The sequence below is a fragment of the Ruditapes philippinarum genome, unplaced genomic scaffold (genome assembly GCF_026571515.1).
Source record: "Ruditapes philippinarum isolate M1 unplaced genomic scaffold, ASM2657151v2 ctg393_1_1_1_1, whole genome shotgun sequence".
Taxonomy (NCBI): domain Eukaryota; kingdom Metazoa; phylum Mollusca; class Bivalvia; order Venerida; family Veneridae; genus Ruditapes; species Ruditapes philippinarum.
Genome location: NW_026854713.1, coordinates 55,492 through 71,376, shown reverse-complemented (window position 1 = coordinate 71,376; position 15,885 = coordinate 55,492). Strand labels below are relative to the sequence as shown.

The following is a 15,885-nucleotide window of genomic DNA, read 5'->3' as shown; positions in this document are numbered from 1 at the left end:
AGGCAAAATCCTGGAAAATTCCAAGACGATTCTTGCAATGGGCAAAACATACTGTAGAAGAAAAAGACACAATTATGGATAAAACACATTATTCAATTGCAAGACAAATAATGCAATAGGCATAACAAAAACATAAATAACACGTTTATACAATGGGTAAAACACAGACAATGCAACTGGCAAAACACAATGTTTCATAACAAGACAATGCACTTGGGCAAAACACCCTGTTCATTTACAGAGAATATAATTGCTGAAGTATACTTAAGACACTATAATGGGCAAACCACATTGTTAAATACTGTAACAAGTAATTAATGAAATTAGTAAAACACTGTTTAATGATAAGATGATTTACGCCATATGTAGAACACACTCTTTAATAACAAAAAATAAGTGCAATGGGTAAAACATACTGTTTAATAGCAAAACAATAAATGCAATGGTTAAACACACACTGTTTAATAACAAAGCAATAAATGCAATGGGTAAAACATACTGTTTTATAACAAAACAATAAATGCAATAGATAAAACATACTGTTTAATAACAAGACAATAAATGCAATGGGTAAAACACACTGTTCTTTAACAAGACAATAAATGCAATGGGTAAAACATACTGTTTAATAACAAAACAATAAATGCAATAGATAAAACATACTGTTTAATAACAAGACGGGTAAAACATACTGTTTAATAACAAAACAATAAATGCAATAGATAAAACATACTGTTTAATAACAAGACGGGTAAAACATACTGTTTAATAACAAAACAATAAATGCAATAGATAAAACATACTGTTTAATAACAAGACGGGTAAAACATACTGTTTAATAACAAAACAATAAATGCAATAGATAAAACATACTGTTTAATAACAAGACAATAAATGCAATGGTTAAACACACACTGTTTAATAACAAAGCAATAAATGCAATAGATAAAACATACTGTCCTTTAACAAGACAATAAATGCAATGGGTAAAACATACTGTTTAATAACAAAACAATAAATGCAATAGATAAAACATACTGTTCTTTAACAAGACAATAAATGCAATGGGTAAAACATACTGTTTAATAACAAAGCAATAAATGCAATAGATAAAACATACTGTTCTTTAACAAGACAATAAATGCAATGAGTAAAACATACTGTTTAATAACAAAACAATAAATGCAATAGATAAAACATACTGTTTAATAACAAGACAATCAATGCAATGGGTAAAACATACTGTTTAATAACAAAACAATAAATGCAAAAGATAAAACATACTGTTCTTTAACAAGACAATAAATGCAATGGGTAAAACATACTGTTTAATAACAAAACAATAAATGCAATAGATAAAACATACTGTTTAATAACAAAACAATAAATGCAATGGGTAAAACATACTGTTCTTTAACAAGACAATCAATGCAATGGGTAAAACACACTGTCCTATAACAAGACAATAATTGCAATGGGCAAACCATGCTTTTCAATAGCAAGACAATAAATGCAATAGATAAAACATACTTTTTAATAACAAGACGATCAATGCCATTTATAAAACATACTTGTTAATTACCAGACAATACAATGGGCATTACACATTATAACTATAATATTACATGTATATGTTAATACAATTACAAATACGCTTTTTTGTTCAAACAATGCAATGAAGACATTGTTAAATTAAGATGGCACAACGACAAACACACTGTTAAATTATAAGACAATTAATGCAAAAGAAAACCATTTCGCTAAATTACAGACAAGATTCGAGGGCCATGATGGCCCTGGATCGCTCACCTGAGATTCTTGGCTATAAAAAAGTCACAATTTGTATATGTTAAAGTCAGAATTGGGGTCATATTTGGTTTGTCATGTTTTGCCCAAGCTGCTTAAATTTTAAAATAAGTGTTGATGTCTGCTACAAAATGCTTCGTGACAAATATCTAAGTTCTTGACCTTGGAGTTTCACCAAAGAAAAGTAAAATGTATTTCTTATACAAGCTAAGTGACCCAAGGACAAAAACCAATTTTTGCCATCAGGGGCATGATTCGTATAACTTTTGTACAGGACCATAAGGTGATGCCAAGTATCTAAGCTCTAGGCGTTATAGTTTCTGAGAAAAAGATTTTTAAATATTTAATTTTTAATTCATCTCTATTTCTGTGACTTACTTATGCATCAGACAGGAAAATTTATATTGTAACGAACTGGTATTGAACGATTTAACTGTTTGTATATAAGGCTCTTTCACTTTTAGAACCAAAGAAAGAATATATATACAAATTAATCAGGAATTGTATTGACATGAGTAATATCAGCATCAATTATTGTCCCTAAATCATTTTGTATATCCTGAAAATATATTATAAGCAATGAACTACCATATTGTGCAAGTCTTCTAGTAACTGTTGCTGGTAGACATTATTAGATTTTATCATTGTATGACGCAAATACGTATAAAAATTATACTTAAATGGCGTGTTCAAATCCCAATAAACACCTATTGGGAGTTTTTGATCAATTTACAATAAACACCTTCACTTAGCTACTGTCAGACGTATTGATTGTAAGAGTATATCTTTTTATAGACATACATATCGTGCATAACACTGCGACAATGTCATTAATTGTTTAAATACCCCTTGTGGACAATAGAAATTTCTTGCTTAATAGCAATTGATCGTCGTTGTTGAAGTGATTAAACGGTAATAACAAAGGTAGATCGAAATTCAACCGCTGGAGCCCGGCATTGTTTGTTTCAATGTTTTTGACACATTATTGTCAACGCAGAACAAACACTTGTAGTTGATTTAGAGCAAATATTTAAACAGCATATTCAATAAATACAAATTGCATTAGAGAACAAACAAGATTATCTAGTAATTAAATAGGTTGCAATAGCTTTCTACGGAAGCGTGTAATGTAAATATAAATAACATGCTGGCCTTTGGCTTTTAATCATTTTTACTCTAGGCAAGGGACTAATAAAATTTATTTTAATGGGTATACAAATCTAACGGTTTTGTTTTTCTAAACAAGACTGTCAATATTTGTAAAAAATGTTTTTTTTTCGGTCTGCAACGCTGAATTGTAAATGAAATTTGAGTATCATTCTAAGTAAAGCATATTGACAAATGATCATCAACATTTATTAATGTTTTCTACGCGAGCTATTTCGGGATTCTCTGTTTATCTGTTATGTAACTGAAATCAATTGACATCAGATAACAGCATAGATAACACTAAAGTACAAATACTTGCCTACTTACTGTCCGCTGAGACAACGCCATTTTCATTAAATATTACACCAACAACTTTTATTTAATACTGTTTTGATTTCAGGTTCTGATGTAGAGGACGATGGCGATTTTGAAAGTGTTTTAGACCAGTCCATGCAAGATGGCGAATTTGGAACGCAAGACGAACCTCAATCGAACGATCAAGACTTATTTAACGCAACTTCTGAACATGGTTCTTTAAATGGTCAAATAAGTGACATTAGTCAAACTCTTAACATACAAGCAACAGACCAAACAAATCATTTAGTAGGGTCTCATTTAGGATTAAATCTTTCAATTTCAAAAACATCAACGGATTCTAAGTCAGATACTAACAGCTTATCGGATTGTCATCTAAATTCGGATAACATGGGTCTCAGAGACGAGCATCGGGACCAGTTATCGGACTCCTGTTTGAGCCCTGCTGGACAGGACTCGCAAATACCCGACCATAATCCGGGTAGTAACTGTTCTAGTCAAGAAAATAATGATACTAACAACAACAAAGATGGCGAGAGTAACGGAAAGTCTGGGAATAAACGACGAGGCCCTCGCACAACTATTAAAGCCAAACAGCTGGAAGTGCTGAAGGCCTCCTTCAACGCAACTCCGAAGCCAACACGTCATATCCGAGAGCAACTGGCAGCGGAAACGGGTCTAAACATGCGTGTTATTCAGGTAAGAAACATTTGTTAATCACATCATTAAATCAAAATGTTTCTCGTTCATGTTGCAATATAAGTTTCTACCAGGAGAATACTTATATATAGTTTCTATTCAGTGATGATTTATATGAAATATTTCTGATAGGAGAAGGATCAAAAGATTAAGCTAATTCCTACATTATTTGTAGGAGCCTGGACTAGCTATTCCTTTTGTAAATTTTCGAAAAATGATCATGTTTCACTTTTCAAAAAATCGCTATGTAGTTTTGCTTTTACATTTATAAAGCAATAAGGATATATAATATTTTAGCAGATAAGGATAATTTTGGAATGATTAAATCGCTTTAATGTTCCACACTAACAGACCATTTTCATGTTAAAAAACCGAACTGACAAAAAGTATCCATTTGAATCATGCCACAGTATTTAGTATGACGACGAAGTAAATAACAAATGTATTGATTAACAATAGAGCTTAAAACCTTCCACGTGTGACAACTTTGTCCTGACACTTCTTGTGACTATAACATACCTTTCTCGTATTTAATTGAACTTTGTGTGAATTATTAATCTTTCGGGCAATAAAGCTTGCACCTTATAGCTTTGGTTAAATGTTTATGCGTGTTGCACATGAGACCGAGGAATCGTGATTCTTGAAATTGTACTATAAAAGTATGTCATGAAAACACATGTCTATATAACTTTTCAACTTACAGAAGATATAGGAAGAAAGGATTTATGTTAAATGACGCAAAAATGTCTGAAACTGCTAGTAAAATAATGTCAGACATCTTAACAATGTTAAAGTTTCAAGGATGGCATACAGATTTCATTTAAATTATTACTTGTTTACTTAAATTATTCAAATAAATAAAAGGTGTATTAATATTGTCCAATCATTTGCAATCAATGTCCAGTTTGACATGTAAGATAGCTACGTTATAAGATCTGCTTCCATTGAAACATGGTTTGAATAATATGACAGAATTGTCATAGCTACTTTGTACAGGCAAAGGTGAAAACTTTTTTACGTATTTAAACTCTTTTAAACGATTTTGTGTAGCAGACGACCCGGCGACATCAGGTACTCGGAATACCTTGTGTATTTTTACGGTCAATATGTCCAAGGTCCACCTCCAAGATTTCGCTATTTCACCCTAGTAACCTTTGTACAAATATCACGCCGCTTGACTGGCGTTTCATAAAATATTCCAACTTCATTCCAATGATTTCAGCAGTTAATAATTCAAGTAGACTCTGCCCAAAATTCAATAGAATTTATTTCGTCCAAGTGGTCGAACAATAACATGAATCGCGTACATACCGAAATAATAATTCTCTTTTCATACGGGGATTTCGACCGTACCAGCTTGCTCATTTATATGCACGTTAGCTCGTTTCGTTGACATGATTTCTTTCATACCATGTCAAAACGTGAGCGGAAGATAGCTGCAGAGCGAGGAAATATGTTCGCCCACCCGCTAACCTATTATGTGACACCATATATCCTGTATTAAAGCCCAAATCTGGAGAAATGTTTCCTTTTTATCTGAGATTTTTCAGTTTCATACGCTTGCATAGCTCAATTCTACCGATGCACTTCATTAAAAATAGTTTAAAAATTTAAAGGAAAAAAAAACACGCTAGGAAATATTCTTTCATACGCAAGACTATTTTTTATTTTTATGCGTGGGTGTAAATTTCAAGAGTTATATCTGATATTTTATTTGTATATATATTTCGTGTCTTTTCTTGTTACATTTAGAAAAAAACTACACCATTTAAATGAATTGACAGCTATTGATCAACTGTGTTGGGTTTAACAATTAAAATTCATGCACATTAAAAACGTAACAGTAGTCAAATCTGTTCAGATGTAGATTAGACTGTAACTGAAGTCCCCAGTTAACAAAAAGTTCAAATAGATTTAAAAATGTAAAAAAGAACAAACTATTTCCACAAAAGCAGTATATGACTGAAGAGAACATTATGTTAAATATTAGGGCTTGTACAATGATAACGAACGCTAAGGAAACCTTATTTTGTATAAAATTATAGTTACCGATTTTTACAATATTTACCTCCATTGCCAAAAAATGGCTGCCATTTTGCTAAAATATGAAAAAAAACATATAAACAGCTGATTTACGTGAATTGTCAAATACTTTTATACATGCGCAACGAAATATTATTACAGCACCAGTATGGTAAAGATTTTTATCAGTTTTCACGAAGATGATGTATTGTTACTGACCCCCAAAATGGCAACCAGGGGAGGTAATAATTGCTATGCACAGGTTGATCGCGTTATCGTTTATTATTCTATGCTTACCAGTGAAATAAAATCCATCTCACCGAATGAGTGCATAATATTCATCATTTATATAAAAAAAATATTATATCAACTGTCACTGTGAAATATTATCTTTAACGAACATTATAACTATGTTAAATGGACAAAACTGGTTGTAAGTTTAAATGTGGCCTGTAGTATGTAAAGAAAAATATTGTAACTGAACATTTCCTAAATTTATATATATTTCAAAAATGAAAGAAGATAGATCGATAATCCAAGTGATCAAAAACAACGAAATTGTCCTTTTCCCAAATAAAGACCTTTTTCCCTCTTCTCGCATTTGAGCTGTAGTAAATATGTTACACAAAACCGATAAAGAAATCTGACTCTTCAAAACTTTACATTGAAATATAACATGAATAAAGAAAATCCTTGTGGTACTCCGAAAATTAAACGACAAAGTACCCGACAGCCTTCCACCGTCCTTTTCACGAAGTTGTGAAAAAGTATCAAATATGTTTATGAATAGAGATTAAAATTTGATCCACTATTTTGATTTATTAAAGACCCGCAACGATCTACTCTATTTCATTGATAGTACGTTGAATACAAATGTATGTCAATATTATTAAGAATAAAACAATATAAATCTTACATAGTGATGTATCAAGACGATGCTTGATCAAAATTGAAATCGGAATTAAAAGATGGATTAAAGTTTTAAATTGTTGTCTTTATTTAACTATTGCTATAATAAAAAAAACATGGTCCCGAATGGTCTTTCATAACGATATAAAGATGATTTTGTAGTTCTTTCAGTAATACACGGATAGGTTCAACTTCTCAAAATTTAGTGGTTTTTTTCCAAAAAAGTTGTGCTCGTCAAAAAGTAAAATCTCTCGTTATTTGGAAGTTATTTTTGTAATATTCAAGGCCATTATTACACCGGAAAAATATCCGTCATTCGTTTGACTTGTACTGTTTCTGGTTCCTATTTTCTATAGAAGCCAGGACCTGTAACACACACACACTTACTTACATAAGATATTATACATACACAGCCATGTAACACTTAAATTCGGCACTTAATCTGAATGATGTTTCCCGACATTTAAATTCATCCACTTAGTTACAGACTAATCAAACACAAGAGCCATTTCACGAAACTCCTGGACTTCAAAAAGTAGTACCGAAAAAGTAGTTCTGGAACTCAAGTCTTTCGTTGAAAAGTGCCAGGATGTTGTGCGACTGGTTAAAATCAAATTCTACTTTGTAAATCATACAGGTGCTGAAACGTTATCAAATTTTGTATATACTGAAGTTTATTTATGTAGGAAATGTATATGTCGAGAATTACGTTGGTCGGTAAATGCTAGAAAAACAGTTTGCCTGGTAATATATGTTAACCAGAACCCGCATAGAATAATTGAATGAAGTGTAGAAAATCTAATGAAATAGACGATAAAATGTTTCGATACGTTACTAAAGTATGTGCCCCACATCGTTCATTTAATGATGGAAAGAGAGACAACTTTGATCAGATGTTCCGCATAGATCATATAATTGAAGAATAAACCCTACAGGGCGCTGCCACCAAATTATATACATGTACATGTACATGAAATTCTTGAAACAGTTTACAGGCCTACAGTGCTGATAAATGCCACTGTAATTTCCTATCTATATTTTATTATGTGAAATAACCAGCGTTGATTATACATTAAAATGATTTTGTTTTAATAAAAAAGGTCGACATATTTATAAACTCAAAACTTGATTTTGAAGATACTAGATCAGTCTACGCGTCCTTATCAGTAATTTGTTTCATAATTCATAACGAAGGCCAATTTCCCGCCATTTTTTTAAGTTTAAGTTTGTCTCATATTATTCCTGACTCAGAGTATTGGTTTCATCTAGTCTATATAATGTCCACCGTAACATGGCATAGCACCGACTGTCACCTCATATAACGCTTAAAAAGCACCGGACTCCCTTTTGCTTTCCTTATATTTTTTTTGAAACGGGTTGTTTGAAAAAATTGCCTTCTTTTTTCCCTCTCAAACCGTTTTCAGGTCGACAGAATGGCGTAGTAATTTTTTCTCTCCCTTCACATTTTGACGGGACTCCTGAAACAAAATAAAAAGTGCTATTAATAACAGCCTAAGTAGCTCCTACTGTCATCATGTCATTTATGATTAAAGGCTTGTCTGGCGGTAGATCAAAAGAAAACAAACTTAATCATGATACTGAAAAAATACCCTGTCTCTTCTTCTAGCTTTCTGGTAACCTTATCTAAAACGTGCGCACGAGAATAACATTCTACAAAGTTTTAAGCTTTCCAAGGAATTATTTTTTTGTGTATGCATTTTAATACGTTGAATAAGAAAGTGTGAAGCTATTAACATATAATATCAAATGTTTTACAATGTTACAATAATTGTATTGAAAAAAATGTTATTTTATTTCGGAACTTAAAAAAACAGACCAATAGAAAACCTACCTGCATGAGTAGATTCTTTAACAATGATATCAACGATGTTTTTAATATTTTTTCCTAATGGTCGTTTTGATAGATTTGACTGAATACAGAACCAATTTTATTTCTAGTAATATTAACATTTACAAAGGAAAAAATACTTTATGAAAAAGACGAAACACAAGTTATCCAAACCAAAGGAGCGCGTGCTTTGTGTAAATCAGACGGAACACAATTTTCTTTCAAAATTCGACGGAGCACAAATTTCACGTGCTTTCTTCTAAGTCAGCATCATGCAGTAATCAATCTATGCAATATAATAAAATATTTGTAATGCTGTAATCTCCATCTTGGATCTAACTTCGGTGTCTTTTTCAAGCCAATACACGTGTTTGTCCAGCGCTTGTGCGGTGACCCAGAGGGTGGCTTTCCAGTGGTCCAGTGTTGCTGGATAATTTGGGGCTGCGTTCTGTGAACGTTGCACTCTTCCTTGATAATCTGAACTCGCATATTTTAGAGGTACGATGCGATATGTGAAGTACATCTGCTGCTATCGGTTAACGGTTTGCGGAATTTAAACATAAATTAGTCCAATGATACATAAATTTAGAGATTAAACGACCCACATATCCCCAGTAATTAAAGGGATCACAGCTATTGTGATAAGGTTGAAAGAAAGTCGATATAAAATGTCTGGCGTCAAATACAAAACAAACTATAAAGAAACAAACAAAAGACAAATGTCACAGGTGAAAATGTAAAAAAATTAAGGTTTCCAGTGCAAAATGAGAAGACATTTTTAATAACATGCTACATGTATATTAACTATGTTATGCAATATATCTCGGACAAAATTCGAAAAATGAAATAGGCATTAGAAGTTGCAGATATATTTGTTAGAAAAATATTTTACTTTTTATAGTGCTTAACACATTCATTTTCTATAGCATAAGCAATATACATACAATAGATTTGGGGAAAATCTTTTGTATTCTTATTTCATACTTTATTTGTAGGAGGTTAGGGATATACTATTGTAGAATAACACGGTGTTCAACAACTGTAGGAACTATACTGTTCAATAACTGTAAGAACACAGTGTAGATTACGTTGGTGGCTGAGAGAGAACACGTTAATACGGGTGTTCACTTCAACTGTTCACCAAATTACAAAGACACTACGACACAGTCGTAATGGGCAGCTTCACTAAGTTTGGGCAACAAAAAGATGCAATTCACGCGCTATATTTTCCACTTTTATTCCAGAAACAACACATAGTCTAAGGAGTATATAGTGTATCTAACGTATATAGCGTATATAGCGTATATAGCGTAGATAGCGTATATAGCGTATACAGCGGTTATCTGAAAGTTAAACAGTTATACTTCCATTAATAACAATTAAAACAACATACAAAGAATGCATACATACTTACAAATAAACAAGTCACATATATAATTCATCCTTAACAAATACTGTGGGAATCCTGCTGCTAGTAATGTTAACAAATTTATTAATTGATAGAATTACAGATTATTTACTTTTACATCAAAACTTTAACTAGGATACAGTTTTATCTATCTTAACATAAAATTGTTAATGTATTTACCTTAACAATAATAAATGTAATTATTTTAGAACAAAAATTATTTAAACAATAATTTTCCCGAACGAAGGCAAATAAAAAACAAAAAAAATAAACTTACTGAACAATGATATCTGTGCCCGAAACTTAATAAATAAAAATTCACAAGATTTGTACTTCACATTCCGAAATCTTATTTTCAACTGCGCCTTGGAAAGGCGGCAAATCTTGCATTTGCATATAATTATTATTTCTAGGGACAGTTTTGACCAACCAAAATGCAGGAAGCGCCCTCTAAGAAAATAAAAGTAAAATTTCATTTTCTAAATATGGGATCATTAATTACTATGGAACGCTTAGTCTTGACAGGGACCAGAGCGCACTAAAATAACACGGCGCTGGACAGTTGGCATGATTTATTGAAATCAAAACAATTATCTAAACATTTTAAACCGGTCTCTGATAATTAAAACCAGCACCAACATTCGGAGTCTGGAACACCGGCCCTCAATGAACTTTTTTACATAAGTTCATTCTTATATATTAAGGGAAGACGAAGAATTTAATACTCGTTTTGTAAAAATCAAAACATTCACAAGTTCTAGAATTTTTTACTAATCTAGATTATGTTACACATATATACACTTTTTTAAATATCGTAACGTCTTAATAGCGAGGCAAACAAAGTCGCTCATTAAACGTTAATTCACTGCTGACTATTGTTATCAGTTAGCATGAACAATTTCCTGTTCCAATACACATAACATCGTAATCGGCCGTACTTTCACGGACCCATTTACCTTGACCTTACATGACCTTACAAGTCCGTCTCTACCTTTGTTTACATCCAGAACGAGGCCTTATGGCCATTTGCCCCGAGATAATTGCTCGTCGCAGACGAGAACGAGGTCATTTACGGACACATTCCTTTGAATGTTATGCCATTTTTGTCTTACCTTTAAGGTCGGCAGATATTCTCGAACCCACCTTTTCCAGAAAACATTCGCTAGATACTGTACCTGTCGCCACCAGCGTTTACAATAAACATCTCGCTTATCAAATAAACCTGGTGGGAATGAAGCATTTGGTCTCATAATCAAAGGTTTATTTGGGGATAAGGGTTCTGGATCCCTTTGATCACTACTTACCTGGGTAATCGGTCTATCATTGAGAATCTTTTCTATCTCTGTAACTAAAGTTAACAGAGCCTCATCGTTGAGAAGTTGTTCTCCAATGACTGATTTTATAGCCCTTTTTGTTGACCGTACTAACCGTTCCCAAATACCGCCCATATGACTTGCATATGGAGGATTAAAATGCCATTTCATTTCTTGCTGTTGACATAATTTTGCGAGTCGACTTTGATTAAATTGCCGAATGCTATCACGCAAAACTCTATCTCCTGATACAAAATTTTTCCCATTGTCACTGAATATTTTTTCGGGACGGCCTCTACGACTTACAAACCTTTGCAGTGCACAGATGAAAGAGTCCGTATCTAAGCTATGAGCAATTTCAATGTGCACTGCTCTGGTGGTCAAGCACGTAAATATACAGCCGTATCTTTTCAGATGTCGTCTTCCAGACTTCACAGTCATCGGCCAAAATAATCGACACCGACATACGTAAACGGTGCCTTATCGGGTGTGAGTCTTTCTTCTGGAAGATCGCACATCTGTTGCAATTCCGGTCGTTGTAACTGTCGTTTGCACGTTATGCACCTACCGATAACAGACTTAACTGTTTGCAGACCATGGATTATCCAATACTTTTGTCGCAACATGGCCAGAATATGTACTGGACCCATGTGCGCATTCTGTTTATGACAGTTTTGTATCAGGATTCTTGTCACGTGATGGCTACTCGGCAAGATAATTTGATGCTTAGCATCTACGTGTAGGTCGGACATTGCTAGTCGTCCGCCGACTCGCATTACATTATCCTTTAATATAGGACATAGCCTTTTCAGAGGGCTCGAACTCGGAACTGGCCTCTGAGCCTTTAATTCACTTATTTCATTTTCAAACGCCTCCGTTTGAACTAATTTAAAAATGGCTGTTTGTGCCATTTTAATTTCCCCCACACTAAGGGGTTTACTACTTACCTTACTGTAAAGACTTCGTCTTTGGGGTAAGTATTTCTCAATTAAGAAACACTTAAAACGTAGTAGCCAAGCGACTGCATTTTGATGTTTATGCCAGTCGGAGAACTTACTAAGTAACGTATTCATACTCAAATTATACTTACCATGAGTGTTTAGTACACTAGCCTGAGGTTTGAGCTCTATGTCATCATCATTTACGGTTGCATTACTTACCTGCACTGGCCACTCTGTTTCATTCCTTTTAAGGAATTCGGGACCATTCAACCATATGTCAAGCCTTTCAGTTTCTTGCGGATTAACTCCCCTTGACGCAATGTCGGCAGGGTTACTCTTTGAGGGTACATACCTCCAGTCATGTGGTGACGTCACCTCATGAATTATTGATAGTCTATTTGCAACGAAAGTCTTAAACCTTTTCGTTTCATTTCTTATGTAACCTAACACAATCATAGAGTCCGTCCAAAAGTACCTTTCAGTAATTTTTACATCAAGCTCCTCTATGACAATCTGATACAGTTTTACAGCAACTACAGCTGCTGCAAGTTCGAGTCTTGGTATCGAAATAGCCTTTATAGGTGCTAACCTAGACTTACCTATAATAAGACTGCACTTACTGTGCCCCTTCGCGTCATACACTTTTAAGTACACGCTCGATCCATAGGCATACTCCGATGAATCACTAAACATATGTAGTTCAGCTTTCAAGGTTGACCTGTCGAGCTAACCTGGTATTATACATCTATCTATACTTACCTTCGATAGTGCTGATAGACTGGCTAGCCACTGCAACCATTTTTCAGCATCCGCATCTGGAATTTGTTCGTCCCAGCCTAGGTTTGTTCTACAAGCACGTTGTAGAATCAATTTTGGTGTTAACGTCACTGGTGCAACAAGCCCAAGCGGATCATACAATGAACTGGCAACCGACAAGATATTACGTCTTGTCGTACCTTTGTCACGGAGATTAACATCAAACACAAAATGATCATACTTAACATGCCACTGTAACCCAAGTGTTCGCTCACATGACGATTCGTTGTCAAGGTCTATTTTTTCCTTTGACTGAGCTCGATCCGCTTCCGGGATCGAATTCATGACATGTTCACAATTAGAGAGCCACTTTGTCAGTCTGAAGCCCCCTAAAGAAAGAAGTTCTTTCATTTCTGCGGCAAGTCTAATTCCCGAACTTGAGTCTAATACTGACTTAAGAAGGTCATCAACGTAGAAATTACGTTCAACCGTACTTACCGCTTCTTGACTGAATTTATCAGTATTTTCATTTGCCGTGCGCTTTAAACAGAAAGCCGCACAACTTGGTGACGAAGTTGCACCAAACAAGTGGACGTTCATACGATACTCCTTTGGTTCCTCGTTCAAGTTACCTTGAGGCCACCAAAGGAACCTTAAAGAATCCCTATCATGCTCACATACTCTTACCTGGTGGAACATGGCTTCTATGTCCGCAACCAATGCTACTGGGGCCTGCCGGAATCGCATAAGTACGCCAGTAATACTGTTAGTTAGGTCGGGACCTTGTAACAGATTGTCATTCAATGATGTGCCTCGATACTTAGCAGCACAGTCAAAGACAACTCTTACCTTACCCGGCTTCTTTTGGTTCACAACTGGATGATGAGGTAGATACCAAATACGTCCGGGTTCGAATCCCGTTCTGGTATCTAATAAGGAAGCATAACCCTTATCAATATACCCATTCACCGTTTCTTTATACATATCAAATAACTTATTATCTCTTTGAAGTTTTCGCTTCAAATGAGATAGTCTTACCGTAGCCATCTTCACGTTATTTGGAAGACTTACGTCTGGGTTTCTCCACGGGAGTCCCAATTTGTAATGACCGTTTTCCTTTACTACTGTACCTTTCATTACTGAAAGTGCACGACGGTCTTCCTGTGACATCCCTGTGCCACAGCTCTTGACATCTGGGAAGTCGGTTGCCCATAACTTATCGATTTGCAACTGTGTACTAGAAGCGAACTGAAAATTGATACTACCTTGATCATTTGACGATCCATTACATGTGGGTCCTATAATACTCCAGCCTAATATTGACCTAATTGCATAGGGCTCACCTTTATTCCCCCTTCGCTGCTCTTCTACCCAGAATGCGTCTGGGGTGTCGCTTCCCACAAGCAACTCAACTTTGTTTACATCAATTTTCGGTAAATTGATACCATTAAGGTGTTTCCACTTACCTGTCACAGACTGGTCTGGCAACGACTGCAAGGATATAGGCAGGGTTTTTACAGACCATACCTTTTGAAGGTCAATGACCTGACCCCCATTTAATGCACTTACCTGTAGTTTAACTTCTTTGCCATTTATATTTTGACCAGACTTGTTCACTGTAGTTAACGTGAACTTACAAGGTTTACTTTCAACCCCAAGCCTTTTTACAAGGCTATCGCTACAAAGCGTTACATCGCTCCCTTCATCAAGGAGAGCATACGTTTCTACTTGCATAGTTTTCGTTCCGACGACGACAGGAACTATGCGTAAACTTACCTTGTTTTGTTTACACCTCGATTCGGAAGCCGCAACATATTTATCCTCAACATTTGTAAATTTGTTGATTTTACTAGAATCTCGGTGAAACATTGTATTATGTTTCCCGGTACAACCTGAAACATCACAAAAACTATTTTGCCTACAATTTTCGGCAACATGTTTGAAATACAAACAGTTTTCACACATTTCATGCTCTCTGATAACTCTCAGCTTTGAATCAATATCAATGGAGCGAAACTCTGCGCATGCCCTTAATTTATGGGCCTTATTACAATAAATACATGATAATCGTCCCCTAGCGGATTTCTCTAAGGGAGATTTACCTGTATTTCTCTTATCAGAGCCAGTGGACAGTGTAACTACTTTATTACGCTGAGGAGGATTTATGTGGGAATTTCTTTGCGAATTCACTGTTTGTTTTGACTCATTCGCAAGGTCATAACTATACATTGTATTGGCTACAATTGACCGTTCCCTCACAAAGGTTAGAAGATGGTTAAAATTTGGTTCGAGCCCCTGCTCTATCAGGCTACTTGCACGTTCGACCCACTGGGACCGAATGTGAAGTGGAAGTCTCCTAACTATTTTGCGTAGGTTTTCCGTATTATTCACATCGGACATAAAACCTAGCTGTGTCAAGGTCATATGACATTTCTCCATATGGAGTGACAGGTTCATTAGTCCCTTTACGTCATTATTTTTTTATGGCACTCCCATTTACTAAACTATCTACATGGGACCGGGCCACTAAATGTGGTTTACCGTACCTAGATTTAAGGATTTCTTTAGCCCTTAAATAGCCTTCGTCCGGAGACAAAATTACACAATCTTCGATACAATATTTTGCTTCACCCTGACACAATTGAATTAAATAATTTAATTTTAATCTATTGTCACTTACCCTTGCCTCGATATTGGTTTCGAAATTGCTGATGAATT

General features: G+C 34.7%; 1 protein-coding gene across 1 annotated transcript in view; it reads left to right on the top strand.

Moving 5' to 3' along the window:
• Window positions 1-15,885, top strand: part of LOC132740841 (LIM/homeobox protein Lhx1-like) — a 53,057-nt gene that overhangs the window by 13,516 nt on the left and 23,656 nt on the right. The window contains exon 3 of the mRNA XM_060728863.1: window positions 3,356-3,969. Within this exon, the coding sequence (XP_060584846.1) occupies window positions 3,356-3,969 (614 nt within the window). The remainder of the gene's footprint in view (window positions 1-3,355; window positions 3,970-15,885) is intronic.